The sequence below is a fragment of the Rhynchophorus ferrugineus genome, unplaced genomic scaffold (assembly GCF_030347505.1).
Source record: "Rhynchophorus ferrugineus isolate W39M unplaced genomic scaffold, kcgeb_rfMv2 rfM2, whole genome shotgun sequence".
NCBI classification, from domain to species: domain Eukaryota; kingdom Metazoa; phylum Arthropoda; class Insecta; order Coleoptera; family Curculionidae; genus Rhynchophorus; species Rhynchophorus ferrugineus.
In genome coordinates this window covers 37,590,146-37,615,267 of record NW_027472581.1, presented here as the reverse complement: position 1 = coordinate 37,615,267, position 25,122 = coordinate 37,590,146, and the positions used below count along the sequence as shown (strand labels likewise).

Below are 25,122 nucleotides of genomic sequence, written 5' to 3'. Positions count from 1 at the left end.
TAAAGCATCATCGTCGAAGTAGAATAGTGGGAAAACTTCAGAAACTATTCAGACACTCTACAAATCTATTTCGCGGAGAATTGATGCTGATTTAAAAGCAAATGGAACTTAATATAATAATAAATGGAACCTTGTTAATAAATAAACATTGTGTATAACAGGTCAATTGAAAAGTCACCGGCGTGACTATAGATGGCGCTACTAGGATTAAATCCATATGCTTTTTAGTTAGCCCTAGCCCTCAAAAGATGCGTGTATAAATTTGATAGCTGCCGGATCATTAGTTTGTTAATTATAGCATTTTGAGCAACTTTTGTTATTGTCAAAAAATGGATAAAAAGTAATTTCGCGTGTTGATAAAATATTGCTTTTTGAAGGGAAAAAATACAGTTGAAGCAAAAGCTTGGCTTGATGTCGAGTTTCCGGATATTGCCGAAAAACGGCCACATTTGAAGAAAAACAAAGTGCTGCTTCACCAAGACAATGCACCGTGTCACAAGTCAGTAAAAACGATGGCAAAAATCCATGAATTGGGCTTCGAATTGCTTCTTCATCCGCCGTATTCTTTACATCTGGCTCTCAGTGACTATTTTCTGTTCTCAGACCTCAAAAGAATGCTCGCTGGGTATAAATTTTCGTCCAATGAAGAGGTGATCGCTGAAACTGAGGCATATTTTGAAGCAAAGGACAAATCTTACTACAAAAATGATATCGAAAAGTTGGAGGGATACTATAACCAGCGTATCACCCTTGATGGAATTTTTTTGAATAAAAAAACTAATTTTGCCAAAAAATGTGTTTTACTATGGTAGGCCGGGGACTTTTCAATTGACCTGTTATGTGATGTGTTTATATTATTTTTTACATCTCCTCTATAAATATAGCTATACAGTTAGTTAACAAAGCATATCAATTAGCAGTTAACAATGTACTCCTTTCTAATTTCAAGGTAGATACCTCTTCGCTGGTGATGGTTAACAACGAAAAAATTTAATTATTCATAACATTCATATACTTTCCAAACACTAATCAAAATGCCGTGTTGATTGATAATCTTTTATCATTTTTTAAAACCATAGCTCCATCACTGTAGAAAGTCTTCGTATTCGTCTTCGGAAGTTATTTTTATTAATATATTATTACTAGTCGCTGCCAACAAACTTACAATTTGTGTCTACAATTATTTAAAACTAGATACTTCTAAATCTAGGAAGACCCATTGGCTTTTAGTTTGTCTCTGATAAAAAAAATAAAACCTTAGAACGCTTCACTACATAACTACGCAAGATCATTTAGTTTGGTTCTTTTCAGTATCCGTCCTAGTTTAGTGTTATTCAAGAGTTGCAGCACTTCACGGTTAACATAGAAGTAGAATCTTTGTTCATATCTTGTTGCGATTCTCTTAATTTCCTCTATGACTTTTTCAGAAATAAGGAAGCAAACAGGACGAAAATGGTAAACAAATACTTTTATGTCTAGAATATCTAATGGACTTATAACAAGCTATAGTATGGTTTCTTCTTTTTTCCTTTTCTACTACTTTTTCCTCAAGTTAATATAATTATAGCTAACCAATCATGCATCAGCATATTTCGCCAATTCTCTGGATTCTCTGTTTAATAGTGTAAATTATAAGAAACAAGTGGAAGAAATTAATGGAACAAGTTTTTTGTACACTCGGAACTACATCTACAACAATCTGCTCATAAGCTTTTTGTTGTCAGTACTCAATCAATAAATTTTAATCCTTCAATAAATTACAATATATATTCTTGCTGATTTAACTACTGTAATGTTAGACTCACGCCAGTCTAGGGGAACTTATATAATTATTAAGAGATCGTAAAATGACAACAATAATTAATTCTTATCCAGTCATATAGTACCACATTATTATAATATAAGCTTATTTGTTTCAGGAACATTTTTTTTTCATGTGATTGTATCAAAATGGATACGAATTTGATGAGAAATCGCAAGTATAAATTAAACATATCAATATTCTGAGAGGTATTCGAACCATTACAAAAGTTCACATGGTTTGGTCCTCTTCATTCTGCGAACGATATGTTGTCAATAGTAGATGAAGAGCTTCTGGGTCCTAATAGAACTGATAGCTTGTCTTCGTATCTCCGGTCGAACTTTTTGATTTATTTTCTGATTTTAGTGATTCCTTTAATTTCAATTTGACTTTTGATATTACCGTATTGTATGGTGACACGATTTAAATTCAATACCAGTCAGTTTTTTAGATTCATGTTAGTAAAGTTTATTGGAATAGGTTTGAGCTGATTTAGTTTTCTGCACTGTTGTCGAATTCAGGTTATTTTAACGCTAGCTGTCTTAATAGGTATTTGTGTTTTTTAGTTCTTGTTCACTGCTAAAGGTACTGTATCATCTATGAATGTGGAATTAGGAAATTATCCCTCCATTTAGGTATATTACTGAAAAACTTGAGGATATTTCGTATGTTGCTAACTTGAGGCACTTCTTTAAAACATTTTTTAATCAGAATATTCATTTTCTTATTGAACTCTGAAGAGATTGTTGCAGGTATATCATGTTTTATATTGGCATTGAATATATACATACACCTACATCAAACTTGCCTATTGAATCAGTTTAGTCACAGAATTTTAAGTCAATAAAAATTTCCCCTTGGAATAAGGAACACCTATTCCAATGGAAAATTAGAAACATTTTAGGTTTTTCAAGATTTAAGAACATGCGCTTTATATAGTCTATTCAAAGTTTTTTTGTACATATCTCATCAAGATGTTTAATATATTGCCTTCCGCATTTTGTAAACTCGTTTTAGAATCAGACAATATTTTCCTTCTCATTTTATTCCGGTTAAAAAGAGAAACAATGCTGTCTGAGTAATTCTAAATTCTAATTCACGTAAATGAATGAGCCTGTAAAAGTCGTTCAGATGTCAGGCGTAAACATAATTAAAAGCAATAGTGATAAGAGGTGATAACCCTAATCTATAAACTATTGTGGCTGTATAATTAACTGTAGTTTTAGATGTACTATAATGTTAAAATAAAATTATACTTGATAAAATTTATGTTCAATTAGTTTATTTAGATTAGAATTTTGTTGTATATTAAAGACGAACTGAACTAAAACTCAAAAACTCATAGTTGATGATGTTTGTATAATATAATTTTTTTTCCGGATAGGAGAAACAAAAGACAATGCATAAGTACTTGTATAATATATATTTTTATTATAATTGCGCGCAATTTAACAGAAATAAAAAAAATGAAGCTAATCAATAGTTTAATAACCTTAGACTAAAAATAGTTGGTTTTTTCTTCACTATCGAATGGTACAAATGTTCTCGATTCTTCAACATCATGTTGGTCGTCATATAGTCATATAGTTCAATAAGCTTATACTAAGAATAGTTGGTCTTCTTCATTGTGGAACGGTACAAGTGTTCCCGATTCCTCAACGTCATATTGACCGATAAGATTCCAGGAATCTGATGCTGCATCGATATTCCCTTGATCACCTTTCGGTATAATAAACATAGGTAGCATCTGATCTAATGTGCGATCTTTGTTGGTTAGCTCAGTGGTCGTAATCAATTGCGCAACCACCGGGTCCTCATTAGTTTTAAGTCTCAAAATACATTCGTTCGCATCCGATTTGGTATTAATTCTGTTAAATATAAAAGGGAATGAAAAAAATATGATAAAATGTAATGATATATACCTTTCACTTGACTCTGGTGGTTCCATTCCATCAACTGTGTTGATTAAGTAGGTAGTATCCTCTTGAGCTTCATATATTCCTACAATGTAGGAAGCTGCATCTTTGCTATTTGAGAACATTTTCTCGTGTTCCAGTAATAAATGGTTTTTGAAATCTTTAGCAAAATTGGTCTCGAATGGTGGGGACTTTGTACAAAATTTGCATTCATAGATACATTTACCAGGATGTTTCGTGGTTGAGAGAATATGTTTCCTAAGATTTTCCTATAAATAATAAACGGATTATGATATTTTAGGAAATTAATTTTGTTTAAAAAATGTTACCAAACTATTGCATTTGTAATTGCAGTGGGGACAATTGAATGGTTTAGCACCAGTGTGTAATCTAATATGTCTTTTCAGATGTGATGATGTTCGAGTTTTGAAGTCGCAAATACTACATTGGTATCGCTTACTATCTTCGTGTACTAACTCATGTCTGAAATATCAAAATAAATGTATAATGAATCATATGCATTATATATATTATTATAATTCTTTATATAATTTAAATACTAAGATTGCAAATAAGTTTGAAAAAGAATTAGCTTTTAATTTTGAATTATAATTTTTTTTGAAAGTGTAAACCAATTATCATACCTAGTTTTGAATATCTCCAGTTATGAAATAATAAATCATCATTAATGTGACATTTTTCGTTTTCTATTCAATTAAACGAATATAATCTATCCTGCTGTAACAAAACAATTTAAAAAACAAGACATAAAATTTGAGAAAACTTTTGATTAGACTGAGCAATACTTCTATTTATAGATACTAGAAAATGAGCCTGAAAAAGGTTTGTATTTGAAGATGAGGAAATCAAGTAGTGATTAGCGATGGACATTCGGTGTAAGAAATAAGTAATTTGTAATGTTCAAGCTTTATTCAGATCAATCGGTGGGACTTTATTTGGATTGTCCATATTTAACTACCCACCTCACCTTTCAAGAGGCACATGGATGGAGTACAATATTCCAAAACTCTTTCCAAGTCCGCTTATCGAATTTTACAACATACGGACGAGCTGTATTGAAAGATTACAGTGTCATATCATTTGGCCAATTGGTGGTATTTATAGATTTGGTTCAATTGCATCATTTAATTAGGCTGGAAGCTCCTAGTAGATGTACAGCGTTATCATCTTATAAGAAATATTTGGTTTATTCTTTGAGGTAATGCGTTCCTCATTTTCCTATTAGAGCAGAAATTAGGCGAAAATACGTGAACAAAACATTGGACGTCTCTTATGATTAAAGCAAAAATAAATGATTTAATTTACATTTCAACCAAATTACATCGATTTTTAGACGGGAATAATATTACTTTAATTAATATGACTAAAATTACGACAAAAGTTTGATGCAATTTAATACGACTTACAATATTTTCCAAATTTTTTCAAACTTAATTAGTATATAATTAGTATGTCATTGATTAGTAAATCTAATTACAACAACAATAATTATTATTAAAGGTCCTACTGTTGGGATAGTCGCAGACTTGAATCTTGCATGGATGTACTTTATGTTTGTGATTGAAAATTTAAATGGCTTTATAGGCGACAGTGCAAAATCCAACAAGGAATAAATCCCAGTCACTCCAGTAACCACTTTGGGTAAGACCGGATGTCTTCTGATATGGTCTCTAAGTTGGTCACCAGTCAGTCGTCAGGTAGGCTTGATGCCGAGGATCGTGGTTCGGAGCCTATGTTAAATATTAGGTCTAGTCCAGATGAACCCTCGTTGGTAAAAAGGAGACTTAAAATATATAAAAAATAACTAGAAGAGTTGTATTTTATTACTATGGAATAGTTTAGTGATATCTTCTTAGTTAAGCTTAGTTAAATTTTTTTCGTTATGCAGGGTCGTTAACTAGAACCTAATCGTCTTTAGTTGATGTTACTTTAGGTTAGACTACGACTAATATGAGTATTTAGGGTTCTAATCAAGGAGTTCATATGATATCAGGTGTTAAGAGAGCATCTCACACTGATCTTATTTCTGAAGTTCTTCACAGGGAAGTTCTTCTGAAGGAGCATTCAATATTGCACGAACTTTTATAAGATGAAAGACTTGAATTTGGGCGTTGGAGTTATACCTGTGTTGGACTTGGACTCCGTGAAGTCAAACTGATCTAATCAGAATTGTCTGCAGGGTAGCCTTTAAGGGAAAAGAGAGTTTGCTATTTCTGCAGAGTAGCGGAAATGATTTACTATACACGCCATTGCCTACCGTAAAACTTAGCCATTCTTGTGTAATATAAAAGAATCTGTACACAATCAGCATTGCAACATTTGGATTACCATGTCAGAGCTAGATTTTAGAAATTAATCTAAACAATATTAAGGATAGTTTGCTGCAGTCATAATACACGACAGAAAGCACTTATATATAATCAATTTCGTGTGGTAGCCATTTTCTCTTTTTCTGGAAACCGTTAACTTGTCATCTCTGAAAAATCTTTGAGGTTTTTGTTCAAAAAGACTTGCAATTTGTTGTTTTTAATCTTCCAGGTCGTCCTTTATAGGTGACATAAAAATCATCACATTTTAATTGTTGAAACACTACATCTGGTTGATTCCCCATGGCCTCTTGCGCCTGAGATTGAAATAGATAGGCCACTTTCCTTAGCCAATCCATGGTTGCAACCATTTTTATCTTTTTGTATTGAAACTTGTGACTTAAGACTTTTGATTTTATATAAACTGATACAGAAGGTGGCCAAATTATTAGGGAGAGTACTCGTATTTATGTAATTTATAGTTTATTATATTTGTTTGAATAAACGATGTTGTTTTTGAAGCGTTATTTTTTCTTAAATGGGTACTGTCATCGTTATTATTGTTTTTGTGGAGTAACAACACAGGTGGCGCGCGTCATTTGTCAATTGTGTGACGTTTCTTCTTATTAAGTAAATTCGTTTCGTTGTTGAATTGTCTATATATTATAATTTCATTACTTTAAACCGACTTTTGTGTCTAAAGCAAACAAAAAGTAAATAATGCTCCGTATAATAATACTTTTGCTATATTTTCTCTGCGAATTTACATTTTATTAACGGTTCGACGCGATTACCTGAAATTTTTAACTTTTTAGGATAGGTAAAGTTTTCGACAAGCTTTGAAGAAAATATAGAGAGATACAAACGTTGTTACTGTAATCCATACATTCCCAGCAGTTATTACTGGAGATTCAAAGTCTGTTGTCAATCGAGTTAAACAGCGTCAACAGTTAAAATTCAACAAAAAGTCAACCGTTAAAATTCATAATAAAAAATCTCTTGAGAATCTAATAGAATGGTGGCCCTCCAAAAAAATACACTTAACTGATGGCATGAAAAAGAGACGATTCCAAAGGACTAGACAACATCGAAATATGGCTGTGGTTGACTAGAGTCGAATAAGTATAGCCTTTTTAGATAATACAACGGGGTCAATAACGATTTTCTAATATTGATTCTATTAATTTACAGGTTTGCTTTTCCGGCGAATCAACCTTCCAAATTTGTTTTGATAAAAGTTCCTTTGTAAGACGACGCTCTAGTGAACAATTCCACACCGATTGCCCTGTAGAGAGGGTTAAACATCCGGTTGTGTCATGGTGTGGCCTCTTATATCATACTATAAGGCATGCTAGGCTTATTTATTGTAGAGGGACAATGAAAAAAGACCAATACAAGGGAGTAATAGAAACCCGGTTATTATCTCAGATCACTGAATGGTTCCCTGATGAGGACCACTAGATTTTTATGCATCATCCGATACCATGTCACAAAGCCAGAAGTGTTACTGCATATTTGGCGAAAAAAATCACTGTTTGCCTTGGCCAGGACAAGTTAACCCATAGAAAATATGTGGAAAATCATCAATCGAGTGATTGCAAAAGAAGTGATTACCGCTAAGCAGTCGTTAATTGAAATTCCCATTAAAGAATAGCATCACAATTCCAAACTCTAGGAAGATGCGAGAGCTTTTATTGCAGCAAAGCGTGGCATCACTAAAATATTAAAATTAAAACAAGACAAAAAACTGAAATATTAAAATCAATTCTATTATTTTTTTGATAATATTAAAGATACTAAAACGAAGTTTATAAAATTGATTTGTATATATGTTTTGTAGTTTTTATGATCTCAACAGATTGCAGATCTAAATTAAAAATATATGTTTTAGCAAACCCCCAAATAATCATTTGTTACAGAAATCTAACTAAATTAAAAAATTAAATAATATCAATATAGTCCCTAATGTACCCACCCACTGTAACAACACTAAAGTATTAAAAATTAGAATTCTTTAAAAAAACTCTATGAAAGGGTTCAATTATGCTTGAAAACTCAAGGTTTATAATGATTATAAACCATAAAAAACACCCTCAATATTAAAATTATATCCAGTACGTGTCATGACGTAGATAGTTTTTTTTTGTGTAACGGCGTAAACTGTTAATAATATAATATAATAAAATATAATTTCTAATGGCGAGTAAACCACTGGGGCAACAAAATCGAAACGAGACCTAATAGTTCGGATATAGCTGGATGTAGTAAATATTCCGCGGACTGACAGTAGCAGCGGCGCTAACTACCGACATTAGTCGAGTATTTTTTCCGACGCCGACGAGTATTGAATGTTCCAGGGCTTGATTAATCCAGTTCGAAGACGAATCCGAGGTGCAGTCGGCGGTGGTTCGTTGGACGGAATTTCCATATAAATCTCGAAGGAACTACATATACAGATCGGTACCGGGGCATAAATTAGGCGGGAAACACGTGTTCGGGCGGCCGCGGCCGAATTAATTGACGTTCGGTGAGTCTCGGCCGTGTAATTAGGCCGTTATCGAGGGCGAGATCGCGGCCCGGTCTTGTCTCTGCGTCAAGAGCGGACTTTATTGTCACGCTCGCGCGCGGATAAAGTTCGGCCGTTATAGGAATTTACTGGCGCGGCTTCGTCTGGCCCATGAAGGAATTGGTCAGTGGCGGATGCATAGAAACTGCCATAGAGACCAATTACAATACCGCTTATATAATTACTTATCACATAACAAAAACTCCTCTAGTATCAACATTACTTGGAAGCTGAAATTGTTAAAATTTTTTAAAAATATGTTAGTCTAGTATAGTGCCAGCCATTCAAATCCCATCATGGTTAGTTTACAAAAAGCCAATATCAAATAACTGGTTTCTTCTACATCAAGTAGTTCGATGGACTATACTTCGCCAGGTTTAGGGTATCTGATATATATTTCATTAAACAATGTGATTTTATCAAGTTTTTAAAGTGTGGTATTTGTGCGTTATGGCAAACAGAATTTTCAAAAATATCGAACAATATTTACGTACAGGCGATATATGAACCCAAATGTTGTTACTGAAGTCAAGCAAAGTAAAATAAACTATATATTTTGTGATTTTTTATTACAGTCATCTAGCTTATTCTTTAAATGAAATTAAAAATTCAGTGCATAGGTGCTGAGAAACATCCTCAGAAAGGTAGACCATTGGAGTTACCAACACACGAAGAAAGAAAATACCAAAGAATCTGAAAACAAAAGAATTCCCACCAGTGGAAAATACGACCCTATAGCAACTACTGTCAAAATCAGTAGGATATACTAGTAAAACCTTTAATCCTCCATATTCCAATAAGACACAACTCAGAACAAATCAAGCACTGGTTTCCTTCGGGCATATTCGGCATTACCAAGCGCAACAAAGAATGAGTCCACCACAGTTATTCCGTTGAATAAAACCCCATATACAGCAGTTACTTTACTATTTGTAGGAAAACTTTTTAAACGTCCACTTTTCGAATTCGCACGTAATAAGAACGATGAGATTATACCCTTACAGAGGACGGCCGACGTCCATATTGTGTTATTCCAGGAAAATTTCCTCAAACCCTCAATTAAAGGATCTTTTACAAGTTCTACGGAAATGAAAGAACCCCCGGTCACTGCAGCGGCACAGTCATCATTCCATTACTAACACAAGCATTTCTAGGATTTCTAGGAATTCCTAGTGTTATTGTGGGTTCGTTTCATCCAAAATGTAAAGTAATCGCATAATCCTCTAATTGTTGCTGCCAAGCATCTACCATCTTGCACGTGATAATTCCAAACCAAAAAGAAAACATATTCTAAAATACTCTTCTCTTTTTTCGCACATTTTTAAATCAAACAAACAACAATACAACAATATCCTAGGTCTTAGATACCTACAAACCACCTTTTGCCAACCTCACGCCAATTCAGTAAAAATCACTAGGACTAGTTCATCAACTCAGACCAAGCAAAAAACAGACTTATTTATTTAAATCCTCTGCTTTGACAACATATTTGGTTGGATTTTTTTATATTAATTTTAATATATTATTAATTATATATAATTAGTTGCTCTATAAACCCAAGTGTGAAAGAGCGTTGTTTAATCAGGATACAATTTCTAATTGTAATTGTTCCTTTTTGATCTTAACTTAGCGAATAAGAAAATATGATCACAGTCTCACAATATGACGATATTGAAATCAGCAGATGTAGTTCAGTCCACTTTAGAATCTCGAAAAAGACGCATATTTTTTTTTTCAAAGGAAGTAAATTGAAGTGTGTGAAAACTGAAAATTATAACAATTATAGTGCTTTCCACAAATTATTTTGAATCAAACGAAATTATGCCTTTGGTATCTGCTATTATTATTGTTCTGCTTTTAATAGTTAACTATTTTAATTCCTTATTATAAATGCTATATCTGTATTTTTTAATATTTCCAGAATTATGTACCATATTTTATCAGAATCATATTTTATAATAACACAGCCAGTGTTTTTTTAATATATAATTAACTGTCACAATATACTCAACAGGATATTATAATAAAAAATTAAGTGTTTTGGGGGATAAGAAAATAAATGGTGATCTTAAACGATAAACAAAAGCATTATTTTAGGACTTAATTATGAATTTAATAATAAAATACTTGCCTTTTCAGCTGCTTCATAGTTTTTCCTTTGTAATCACACACATTACATGAATAATTTTTCTCATCGCTATGATATTTAAAATGCTCTTCGAGCTCGCTCATTTTTCTGGCTGTGTAGAAACAACCTTCTTCTGGACATCGACATACTTTACCGCTATGCGTTAACATATGTTGCTGTAGTGTGAATCTAAAAAAAAATATAATTATTAAAATAATAGTAACTAAAAATATACTTGTTACATGTACTGTTTTATTAGTTTATTTACTTTTTGATCCTAAATCTAGAAAATTGAAGGTATAATTATTGAGAATAGAAAAGTCTAATTAATCGCGCAAAATAAATGACTTGGTGAATGATGTATAGGTGAAGTATCTTGTCTATTGTCAGCTTTAGTCGTAATTATCGGGTGAATAGCATTACGAAAGCGAAATAATCAATTCATCATCGAAAATATGTAATTGTCATCAGAAAATATGGAACTCGATTCAAAAATGGGCGATGAGTAGCTGGAGAAAGTTTTCAATTGGCATGAATTTTTTGAATAGGTGAAATACAGAATTTAAGTGAGGTTGCAACCTGATTATAGAAAAATAAGGAGATGGTTTTCCTTTAACTGTTTTTTAAAAATATATTTCAAAGTCTCCTTTTACCAAATATGGGTTTATCTGGACTGGGCCTAAAGTTTATCGTGGGCTCCGAACCACGGTCCTCAGCAGTAAGCCTACCGACTGGCGAGTGACCAACTTTAGAAATATCGCAACAGTGGGAGGACCGTCCCATCGCCTTTACCACTGCGCCACCAAGCCGGCTTCATTCAACTGTTGTTAGCCAATAGAATATTGCCTCAATAAAGAAGATGGTGCTGGGAAGATGGACTATCGTGTACCTTGGATCTCTGTAATTGACATCAATACATATACAATTGTTTTTGAAGAGCGCTTAATATGTCACTGGATATTCTAAAAAATAGGTCGGGTGATTGACGATGATGTGACGAGTGATGTGTTTACATTACTAGGTCCCCATATATATTAGAATAGGATTGGAATATTTTCACTGTACACTCCTTCCAACAACTCAGATCAAATTATGTATACTCGCTAAAAATAAAATAAAAACTAATAAGGCTACGAAAAGAAACGAAATACGAAAGCTAATAAGGCTACTGAGTATTATATACAAGGGATTGACAAAATATGTTAATATTATATTGACACGTATTTAATAGCAATATAATACATCTTGTTGCATGTTGGCAATACTGCCTCCTTGTAAAAAATGTGATGCGTATGTATTGCTTAGTTTACATGGCAAGTCTTGTAGGCTATATTTCAGTATATTATTCATTGTATTATTATTTCCCGACGATTAAATAAATTCAATCAGTGAGACATGTGATCTGTCAGATGTTTAAGGTTTAACGAATATGAATATGCATAACGGTAATGAAAGCATACACAAAACATGGTAAAATATTATCGGCGAAAAGAGATAGTGAGTGAAAACCAAAGTTAACAGACAGATGCCGACGAATGTTAAAAAATGTGGCCAGAGAACATTAATCATCCGCAGTGGCAGCAGAACTTAACACACACTTGAGTGATATTGTTTTGACAACAATAGTATAGCGTGAGGTCCATAAATCTAAAATGCTTGAAAGGGCCGCATTTGCGAAATCCTTTATAGCGGAATCCAACGCTAAGTTGCGAAAGAAGTAGTGAAACGATCATAAAACCTGAACACTTGATTTGGAAGAATGCGGTATTACCCGATGAATAATCGTTTACATTGTTTCCTATTTTATGGCAGTGTTTATGTAATAAGAACCATCAGGAACCAGAAACCAATTAGGAATTGCTTCCTACAATCAAGCATGGAGAGGTTCTGTTATGATTTGGTCTCAAATATCGTGATATTCAGTTGATTATCTCATTCACAAACAGTGCTATATTTCAAGATAGTAATGTACTCATAAACACAGTCAATAAGGTTGAATCTTGGTTTGAGGGGTATCAGAATATCACCAAACATTTTCCCTGGACAGCACATTCGCCAGATCTTAACATAATTGAAACGTTAAGAGGAATTTTAAAGCTTTTTTTAAGTTTTTTTAAAGGAGTGACGAGAAAATTTTCATATCCAATATTACTGAAGCAATGATGGCCGGATGTGTGATATAATAATGATACCAAATTCGCGAACGATTTCAGCTGTTTTAAAATAAAATGGACGCTTATTATTTTTCATAACATATTAATAAATAAATATTATGTATATGTCTATCCCCTGTATGCATATAGTGAAGATTATTTGTAATTAATTATTTTAGGCACGCTGTAATTGTTATTTATAACTAAGTACGATGATAATATACCGTCCTGTGATCACTCACAATGATAATATATCGTTCGATATAGTAACGATATCAGTACTTCTCATTATATCGTATATTTGTCAATGTACGATATAATTTTCCATTCCGTATATTTGTCAATATACGATATAATTATTCTACTCATCGACAGAATATCTACTTTCAATAAGATAGAGTAACTCTTCTATTAAACTTGATAATATAGAACTCAGCTAATAAATAAATAGCGTTGGAAACAGTCGATAGTCGCCAAACAGTGAAGCTAGTTTTTTGACTATCGACTGAAAATAGTAATTACTATTTCAGTCAAATGCAGGTTTCGACTGTTTATCTATTCGTGATAACCTACGAAGATGTACGACTTCCTTCCCGTATTAATTTTGGAGAGAAAGGGACGGATATAATTGGTTGATTCTCTGTGCTGTAGAGATAAAGATTATTATAAGTAATTCATTTTAAATAATTTCAAATTTGCAAGTGACACTGCAAAAAAAGACAATAAAATATGATCCTAAATATGTCTTATTGTATTTTAATATTTAAAAAGTAACAATTATAGAATATAATAAAAGTCTATTATAATTAATTCAATACTATAATAATTCCTATTTCATCCCAACATGTGTTTGCGATTTTTTTAAGCTTGTCGTAAGTGAGGCGGAGATGCTCGTATTTCTTTTTGAACTTTTGAAAGAAAAAGAAAGAGACAATCGGAATTTATTACCTTCAAATTAATAGTTTAATTTCCAAAGATGTAAAATTATTTTTATATTTTATATATTTGACTTGATTGCAAAGAGAAATAATGTAATAAGCACTAAATATTTATAACGTATTTTCTCAATCAGCTTATTTAACCATAGCACCCATTTTAAATACAATAATAATTTCATTTCTCGTTAATAAGAAATATTTTAAGATTATTATTCGTTGCAATTTCAATAAAATAAGTATTAACATTCAAAAGGCTTGAAGAAACATCGAGAGACTTAGATAAACGAAAAAGTTAAATAGTTGCCAAAATTACTTTACTATTTATCAGTGCTGTTCTCTTTACATTGTTACATTAATAAGTAATCTTCAAAAATATAGTTGTAAAATGTTGTTATATTAATGTATAGCATATTGTTAGGTATAATCATCCTTCAAACAAAACAAAAGCAATTAGGAGGTAAAACCAGAAAATAATAACTAAAAGTACTCGACCGAAATGGTTAATAATAAAATCTAGTCAAATTAAATGGACCGAAAATAGCGATTGAAGCAGTTGATAGTAAAAAGTAGTCAATTACTAAACAGTCGATAGTTTCCAACATTATAAATAAACAATCGAACATAAATGAACAATATTAGAAATTTCAGTTCGAATTAGACACAAACTTTCAACAAGTCTTTTGATAATTTTTGAATTATATTATATGTAATAATTTGCTGTCATAAGTTTAATGAAATACATAGTTTAATCATAAACGTGTATCATAAACATAAATAATGACAAGCCATCCGAATGAAAATGTGTGTCCTTCGTACGTTCGGTAATTTCCGTAACATACGAAATAAACCAACGTAGCTAAATTTACAATATGTGTAAATATAAATTAACAGAAATTGTGAATTGTTGTAGCTGCAAAAGGCAGACGGCCTCGGCAGTGACAGCGGCCATTTTCGGTTCGGGAAAATAGCAGAACGCGGGAAAATTTAAAGTCGTCGCCGAATCGAGCCGCTATCTCTTTTTGGCGATTATTTATTGCGTCGCAATGGCGAAAATAGCGTATTATTCGGTTTAAATTATTTTAATACGCTCCCAACAAAAGGTTAGCATGTGCTAAAAGCATCATAAATTAGAGGTGCAACGATACCGGTGTTTTATGGCGGGTTGCGGCGGCCATAAAAGAGTTATGGGGAGTTAAAAGTCTCTTCTTTTCAGCGCCAGCGGCTTGGCGGCTTCCCTTCAATCGTCCGCGATTAGCCACAAACATTACGGCCTGTGTCTAAATATAGATGGCGTGCGGTAGTACTTCTGTATCTAAGTACCGGGCAATTTTAGTTCTGAAGCATAACTGATATATACTTTTAAATTTGATTATTGTTAAAATTGTTATTTCAGAGTGTATTTTGATTTTGTATCAAGGAAAATTAAAGTTATAATTACATAAAACCTTAGTTAGTTACCAAAAAACACCGAAGAGATTCTAATTAAAACTTAAAAACAGTAATTAAGCTCAAAAACCATAGATCTTGAGTTCGCACACTAATATGTGTGTCAAGTGTTAACCAGAGTACCAAAAGACAAGAGTGTAAAATCCAACAAGAAAATGATTTGAGATACGCCAGTAACCAGGCTGCGTAAGATCAGATGTCTTGTATGATGATTTCTAAGATGATCACTCGCCAGGTTTAATGCCAATAACCGTTTAATATAATAACCGTGGTTTGTAGCCAACGTTAAACAGTAGGTCTAGTTCAGATAAACCCTAGTTGGTAAAAAGGAGATTCCAAGATATAACAAAAAAAATCTGGAGTTGCCGGTTTAACTAAAAGTTTTTACTGATAACTAGGAACCTGCGAGATTGTGTATTTATTTTACGTTAAATACTTTATCAAATTATTAGAAATAATATATGGATTTTTTGTATTTCTTGATGAAGATATAATAAAATCCAATTTTCCGTCTGGCAAGGTGAATTTAACAGCTTCAAGTATGATATTATTGTAGAAACCGAAAAATGATGCTTACAATAACTGAGGGCTTGTTGAAAATTGTTTATTCTAAGAAATTAGAATTTGGTTTCCATAAAAATAAATTATTGCTTTATAAATTTAATTTTTCAACATTATGAAGATCCATTGTTTCTTACTAAAAAAAATTTCAAATACTGTAAAATAAATGTTAACGAGAAATTTATTTAACTCCTACAAAATCATATATAAAATGTTACTATGGTCTATATCTCTTCACCTAGTACAGATATATTTAGAAATTGTAGAAATTAATATAATGGTCTTCGTTATTTTGTGTTTTTGTTAAATTGCATGTATTCTGAAAATGTTTAGTTGTGAAAAGATATTTATTGAGAAAAAATGGTAATATATATGCTAATCAAAACTTTTTCCATCATTTTCTACATTTTTTCCATCTTTCTAGTAACATGGCGATACCGTATCAAAAAAAACGAACGATGCCGTTTTTTCAGCGATCAGGCGAACTTACCTAATATTTCGAACCCATACGCTAACCAACCCATGCGACATTCACCACAGAACTTCCCATTCGAGCTGCAACAGTCTACAATTATTGCTAGGTGAGGTTGACCGTTGTCCTGCAAGACATGCATGATTTTGTTCATCTTTTCTTTGCAACAATACGTAATTCAAATGATGGGCATCTGTATTTTCATTTGGTTTCATCAACTCGTAATATACTACACTGCTTTTTCCACTATATACCCACGAAGGCTTCTTTATGGCCATCAATATTTTGCCTCGGTGTCTTGGTGTGGATGGCTATTCTGGACTTATTCTAGATATTCACTTTTCATCCCACAGTTTACAGAAATCAACAGTTTATAGAAACAACAGTTTATAGAAATCTCTAATTTCTTCGCCTAGTGAGCAGTTAGACTGTCATGTTGAAACGGTTCGAAAAGACGCCAAACGGTGAAAAAACGGTTCGAAGATCTTCAGCCAATTCGTATTATTCTTCCTTCCTTCTGGATCTCTGTCATCATATGTAAACTATAAGCAAAGTCAGATAGTTCAGATAGAATCATGAACTGCTAAGCTGTCTGAAAGGTCTTTGGGAGTTTGAGGTGGGTTTTGGTCCAATAAGTCTAGCAAATCATTTGTCTTTGAACTTTATTGATCGCGAACCAGGCCATTTCAGCCATGAGATCAACCAAACTGGCTTGTATATATAAACAAAGGACATCCGATCTTACTCATTATTGGTGAAGATGATAAAATGTCATCAGTCATTTTCAATATGTCAAATCACTAGTTTATCTGAAGTGGATACTAAAGTAGCCCTTACAATATAAGTATACAGTATACACAGTTGTATCATTCGTTTTTTTTGTTTAGAATTTGAAATAGTGCCTGAGAAGTTTTCTATATTAGAATTTAAGAACTTTGAGTAAATGCAGTGAGTTATTATAAACATTTACTAACATTTATTTAACTGTGGCACTTCGTATAGTAACTTCGGTTTTTGCTGTTCGTTTTTAGTGATAATCTTTAGTGATAACAATTTAACTTCGCTAGAGACGTCAGTTAATGCAACATGTTTATTTATTATGTGTGTTTTTACAAATAATTTTTATGTAGTCGTAAAATGTTTATGGGTATAAAATAAAAGAAAAACACCTGAAACCTCAACGTTTTATAATGGGCAAGTCATAAAAGAGTTGTCTGCAGTTAAAGTGACTTATGTTGTCCTCACTGCCAGCTTAGTAGGGTTCAACATTTGAACCGTTGATGTGGATGATCTACGGCCTGCTGTTATACAAAACGGGTAACCGGTACCAGTATAGTAAGTACTTCTGTAAATAAGTTGTTATTTGTTTTGTAATATGTTTTAGCAGTTTCAGACATTTCACTGATATCTGATAAATTGAATGTTTGAATTTAAATTTAATTTCAACAATCTTAGCAAGAAATCAAAATTAAACCTGTTTATAATTTTTTAAAACGTAATTAATAAAATGTTAAATAAAAAGTTTGTAAAATTAATACTTATAAAGTGAAGATACTAATATTATAATATGTTTTTTTGTATTATTACAAACATACATTTATGACCATGCGCCAGCAGGATTCGAACCCGTGACTACCGCAACAATAGGTGGACCGTCCTGTCGCTTTTACCACTGCGCCAGCCAAGCCGGCAATATTATAATAATAAGTTTTTTCAATTTCAATTTTGCATATATTATTTTGATCAAAATAGATATGTGAAGAATAATTGGTGTAAAATAAGTAACAATTTTTATTGTTATAGAAAATTAATAATTTTTTAAAGACGATAATAAAAGTAGACGATAAAACTAAATATTCCGAAATAATTACTGAAAAGTCTAAAATTTGGTTGCGACGAAGTTAACATCAGCTCAAACAATCTTATTTAAAAGTTTATTTTTTGTATTTAGTTTTAAACTGTTAGTTGGACTTGTCCTGTCTAGTTGTCTTGTCTGTTTGTATGTTTTTTTAAATAAAAGGTGTCACGGCTGGTTATCTAAGATGCGATTTTTGATCGCCGATGTGTTTATGATCTATCGAACAGAAACTGATGTTTTTGGAATACTTAAACTTAAAGCTCCTCATTTGTTTTAACACTTATTAATTGTATATGTACCGTTTTCATCGATGATGTAAATAATTGAAAACTGTTTATCGATCTTCAGTTCAATGGCGATGTCGAGAGATGAAATATGTGAAAGAATTTCATGGATTTTTCTTATAATAAATGAGAATCAATCATGATACTAGTCTTCACTTAACATAAACACCATATAATTTTCGGTGAGTCTTTATTGCATATATTTTTATTCAGAAGTAATATAGCAAAATATGACGAAAGTTACCATCTGGAACCTCCACTTTCAAAGCGTAATAACTTTTGACTAAGTATATATTTTTATATAGTTTTATATCCTTTTAAAACCCATCTAAAGGATAATATGCGTTATATCTAGAATGTTCTGTGTCCTGTTGGTTTCAAATTCTCTATAGTACGCCTTGATTGAATAAGTATTACTAAAAACATAAGTAAAATATATCTGTTGGAAAAACTGAAATTACGTTTAATTATAAAAAATAAGCATTTGTTAGTTCCTTTCACACACACTCTATAGAAAATACAGTTTACATAAATTCAGTAAAGGAGATATAAACATTATTTGGATTATTAGGATATAGCTAACTGATATTATATTTTGGTCAAAAAAACAGTGTGAAATATATAGCCTTCTAAAATAGACGGAAAATTACATATTTTAATAGTAGTATACCAGAAAATATCTTCTTAATATTTTCTAGTGCTACTTTTGTTGACGTAACATCATTCCTTGGGAACTCCCCGATCTCCCCACCGTCCCCAATCCTACCTCGTCCCACCAATATTTCACCTGACCGCACTTCTCCAATTACGCGCCGTTCACGACGAAATATGAGCAGTAAATAACGGCGCAAATGCTCAGTGTCCGATTTATGTCCTTTGGGTGCCGGCCCGCTCACCGACTGGTCCACAAACAACACTTTTTAGGCACTAATTGTTAACACCGCGCAGTATATTACCGAGTAAACGCGTCCCATCCTGTCCCAGTCCCGTTCGTCGGACAGATATTGCTGCCTTTTGTTTCACGGCGGTATGGCTGTCCGAGGGGGATTTGATTTTTCCCGTTATTTTCCCGACCGTTAACTGATTTTAATCAGCTGGCATTAAAAGGTCCTCCGAATAGTGGACGTTTAAGTCCATTGTTGTCAACGATATATTAAAAGAACAAATCAATACCATTGCTTCACTGCAACAAATCCTTATTAACAGACTTTTCAAATATTTAAATTGTATTTTTTTTATCTAAAAGGATTTACAACTATAATTTTTAAGATATTAGAATATGTTCCGGGTCTTGGACAAAATAAGATATTATCTGACCTACGCATAAATGTTGAGTCTATTAAAATAGCTGCAATTCTTTACTGAATAGATTCGTGGAGTGTCTGAATAGTTTACAACAGGTTGTTGTTGCATTCCAGTATCAAAATATCCCCTAATTATTTGAGTGATGTTGGAGATGGAAATCTACTCCTTCCTCATTGTGTACTCTAAAAGATTCCATAACAGTTCATTTATGTTGAGGTATAGCGATCATGCTGGCCAGCGAAGATGTTTGATTATATTCTGTTCATTATATATAACATTCCTCAAATCGAGACTAAACTCTTTCGACGGTGTACATAAGAGTTATAATCGTGGAATTAGGTAGTGTTTGGCAGCAATATGCTAGTCATACTAACAACTTCATCAGTGAGGATGCCGAGCTTCATTCGGAGTAATCCAGTCAGTGATTGGATAAAATATTTTTAACAAAAAAATTGAACCGATTTCAAAAAATAAATAAGGCACCACTAAAAATTAAAAAATAATCAAACTTAGAATTTTAACATAAAAAAAACGTCTTAAAATAAAATATGTACATAATAATCGTTGTAATAACTAAATAAAAATAATCAAGAAACTTATTTTTCCTATCTACTACACGTATTTTATATTCTACTATATACACACAATTTTGCCTAATACCTACCTAAACCTATTTATCTGTTTACAATATTATTTTAACTATTACCAACTGATCACTTTGAAGTCAGTGCCGAGCAACAAATTAAAATTGTTTTGTTAGTAATTTACTTTTGTGTATATGCAAAAATTTATTATTATTTTTGTATTATTTGGGCTCAACAATGTTAGATATTTACTCAATAAATTATGCAGTTATTTTATTAAGTATTACAATGGGTAGCCCAATTTAAAGTGCAGCCTGTATGACGAAAAATAGCAATAAAGAAACGATTATTAAAAATAAGTAACGCCTCAGGATCCGCTACCGAGTCTAAATGATCTGACAAATTTTCTAACCAAACTAGAACAAAAAGTACCTGACCCGTTGAGAATCGAAGACGCGACCTCTGCGTGTGAACATAACTTCCTAATTGTTACACCATCCAAAAAGTTGCCAAGTTTGCTTCTACGACGTTTCATATCATAAGGTTAGTGCTTAAAATGCAAACTGAATGGATTTTACCTTAAATTACTTCCGATTTTTCGTCAAATTATTTCAGTAGTAACATTATAAACAAATATCTGATTATTTTAGACAAAAAATATGTGAAAACTGTGCGTGCCTTTGAAATCTGAGCGTTTCCATAGATTTGCCCCCTTTCCCCTAACAGATGTTGATTTGGTTCCAATAGGATCACCTCGGAAGTGCACTCTTTCGAATAAAAAAAGAATTTTGAAAATTGGTCCATAATTGACGGATAAATCGGCATACATAAACACATACATAGAACCTCCTCCTTTTTCGAAGTCGGTTAAAAATACGTATTTACGCTTAAATAATGACGGAATTTACTCTTGTTTGACTGTAGAAAGCAGACAGTCTAGATTCTAAACTATTGGGGTTCATACATAAACCATAATGACAGTCTGTAGGAGGCAACATAAACGATGATTCATCAGATGATACCATATTCTTTCAATCATCAAGGTTTCAGGTTTTATGATCGTTGCACAATCTCTGCTAGTTTGAACTTGATCGAGTTGAAATGTTGCTACTAAGCGACTCTAGAAAGATACCTTTCTTTAAAAAAACCTAGTATTTTATTACGGTTATTTAATTGAGTGTTAAAAACGCATAACGGCTATCCGTCTCTCAGCGGACCTAAAGTGTAGTGAATACGTGTTTACGTGACCAGGCACAAAGACTGTGTCTCATTTTTATTAGTGTTTTAAAATTATTTCCCCTTATTTCACAACAGTTCTTTTGAAATTCATTAATAGTAGTTTTGGTCAAAAACTACTGCAAAAAATAACGTAAGTGAAAAATGAAGTGCATGAAATAAACAATGTATTTATTTTAATTTTTTATCCCCTGGGGCTAAATAAAATAAAATATTAAAAATCTAAAAAAGGCAAACCACAGCGATTCAACCAAATCACCTGCACACTTTTATATAAGATTAGAATAATCAGCAATAACGCAAACTCCACCATCAGAATTCACTACAGTCATTAACAAAAAAACGATTGAGAAGCCCAAAAGAAGAAATTGCGAGAAAACAAACAAGGATCAGTGACTATTGTTTACAGAAACCAATAGAGACAAAAACAGCTTTAGCGACCTATCGAAAGAAACTGAAGGGAATAAACAACCAAGCCCTGAAAAAGTTGTTCCCAAACCACCACCAATAACAGTTTATAAGGTAGGAGTAATAAAACACATCCATGACTTATTGAAAACCATCACTACGAACTACACAATTAAAACAGTGAGCTATCAAACAATAAAAATCCAATTGTTCGAAGCGGAGCACTTTAAAGTTCTAGTAAAAGAACTAGACGAAAGAAACACCCAGTACCATACATTCAGGCCAAAATTCGAGAGAACATTTAAATTCGTGTTAAAAGGATTAGATCACGGGACGGACTTTAACACCATCAAGGTAGTTCTAGCTGAACAAGACCAGGAGGTCGTAAATGTTCATAATATACGACATCGCACAACAAAAAAATACGGTAAGTTTAGAGAGATGTTTCGGTCTAAGTTTTCTCTAAATGAGGGCCAGTTAATTCTATTATTGAAGTAAGTTATTGATTGAGTAAGTTAGTATCTATTATTCACAGAGAAGGGGGGTTTATCTTTGACAGTAATTTTTGAAAAAAGTGTTACTATTATTTGTGAAGGATCAGAAGACAGGTCAAAACATGATTCTGCATGACATTTTTTTGTATCAATATTTTTTGTAATACGGATATCTATAGTATCTGGTTTTTTATTTCTGTCTGAAGGCCAATATGTTGGTTCACCAGTATATGTTATACATTTTCTATCTTTATTGCTTGTAGCAGTTCTCTACCTTTTGAGGTTATTATTCTTGAACCCCACATTAAGTGTTTTACATTGTAATCTCCTCCGGCTATAAATCTATTACCTAACGTACTGAAGAATTCTTGAAAGTGTTCTGCCTTATTATGATTGCGTGGGCAATAAATCGCAGACATTGTTAATGGTCCAAGGACTTCCTCTATGGTTATAGTGGTGGCTTGCAAGTAGTCTTTGCGGAATTTTCCTTTTTCGAAATGCTTTATATCATTTCGAATGATTATGGCTGTACCTCCATGTGCTTTATCAACAGGGTGATTTGTATGATAAAGTTTATATTTGGGAATTTTCAAATAATGTTTGTCCGTAAAAATGTGATTCGGAAACCATCATAACATGAATATTTTGTTCAGTTACGAACATTTTTAGTTCCCTGTCGTATTGTTGGAGCCCATTGGCATTCCCACACGGCGATTTTGTAGCTAATGATTTCAGGCATTAGGCAAGTTTGCTGACGACGGTTGTGAGTAGGCCAAGCATCGTACTCATTTGATCCAATGGATCTACCGCACGAGAAATTAACGGTCAAAAAAGTTAAACATACAATAATGAGAGAGATTAATATTAAAAAAGCTCCTGGTTATGACTTAATTACTGGCAAAATTTTAAAAGAACTATCAGAAAAGGCTATAAAACTATTAACATATATATTTAATGCTATGCTACGAATTAATTACTTCCCTAGTATCTGGAAAGTAGCTAAAATATTAATGATACTTAAACCAGGAAAAATACCAGAAGATGTGACCTCCTACCGACCTATAAGTTTATTACCAATAATCGCGAAAGTTTTCGATAAATTATACATAAAAAAACTAAACTATATAATAGAAAAAAGAAAAATTATTCCAGAACATCAGTTTATTACCAATAATCTCGAAAGTTTTCGAGAAATTATACATAAAAAAACTAAACTATATAATAGAAAAAAGAAAAATTATTCCAGAACATCAGTTTGGCTTTCGCAATAAGCATGGGACTATAGAACAAGTGCATAGACTTGTAAACCAAATAAACGCTAACCTAAATGCCAAAAGATATTGTTCGGCTGCTTTCCTAGACATATCTCAGGCTTTTGACAAAGTATGGCATACGGGCTTGCAGGTTAAACTAAAGAAACTTCTCCCTCATCCGGACTATCAGCTACTAAAATCGTATCTCACTGACAGACATTTTATTGTAAATCAAGGCGATGAACATACCGAATTAAATCCCATATATTCAGGAGTTCCGCAAGGTAGTGTACTGGGTCCAGTACTGTATCTTCTGTATACGGCTGATCTGCCCATCACAAAAATAACTACTGTGGCAACATATGCAGACGATACAGCAATCTTAGCATCCCATGAAGATCCAGTCACAGCATCAATAAACCTACAAACCCACCTGGAGCAAATACAATTATGGTTGAAGACATGGCGCATTAAAGCCAATGAATCAAAATCCACGCATATAACGTTTACCCTGCGTAGAAGAACATGTCCACCAGTGATTATCAATCATTGTCAACTCCCCCAAGCAGAGCATGTTAAATATCTTGGTATGCATTTAGATCGACGCCTAACCTGGAAGAAGCACATACTCTCTAAACGGAAACAACTAGGACTAAAATTATATCAAATGTATTGGCTCATTGGGTGCAAATCCAAGTTATCATTAGATAACAAGGTATTGCTGTATGAGTCTATACTCAAGCCCATTTGGACATATGGAATTCAACTATGGGGTACCGCTAGCAAATCTAATATATCCATCATTCAACGGTTCCAAAATAAGGTGTTGCGTGCCATTATTGATGCTCCGTACTATATTTCAAATAAAGTGATACAACGCGATATTCCTCTAGAGCCTATAACGAGTGTAATCCAACGTGTTTGTGTGAAGTACTTCGAAAGAGTGTCAGTGCATCCCAATGTACTCGCTAATCAGCTAAATATGCGACGTGATAGTGAAGTGCGTAGACTAAAACGTTTAACACCACCTGATCTGATTACTGGACATATGTAGAGTTTAGAATAAGCATTAGAATAAGTCTAATTAATTAAGATAATATTTTATACAGAAGATTGCTTAATGAAGTGATTTTCTACATGCCATGTATATATAATATAAACAGAAGAAATACTTATTGCCAATAGGGCAGATTGTGGACTCACGAAGAGTAATAAAAAAAAATGTTTTTTAATCTAGAGATATTGCTGCTAGTTTCAGTAGGTTTTGATGTGGTTTCTCGCTTTTGTGTTGAACCATTTTCAACCATTTGGGCATAATTTATGTCTGCTTGACTTGGTCTGATGGATAGACTGGTAGGTGTGCATTATTTTTGTTGAGGTTTATGCCTTTTT

At 32.7% G+C, this 25,122-nt stretch overlaps 1 protein-coding gene across 1 annotated transcript in view; it reads right to left on the bottom strand.

Moving 5' to 3' along the window:
* Positions 1–3,213: 3,213 nt before the first annotated feature.
* The window catches only part of LOC143192033 (uncharacterized), a 101,746-nt gene continuing 79,837 nt past the window's right edge, over positions 3,214–25,122 (bottom strand). The window contains exons 19-22 of the mRNA XM_076397490.1: positions 10,742–10,927; positions 4,047–4,200; positions 3,724–3,986; positions 3,214–3,669 (exon numbers count right to left, since the gene is read on the bottom strand). Coding sequence (XP_076253605.1) covers positions 3,399–3,669; positions 3,724–3,986; positions 4,047–4,200; positions 10,742–10,927 — 874 coding nt within the window. The 3' untranslated portion in view covers positions 3,214–3,398. The remainder of the gene's footprint in view (positions 3,670–3,723; positions 3,987–4,046; positions 4,201–10,741; positions 10,928–25,122) is intronic.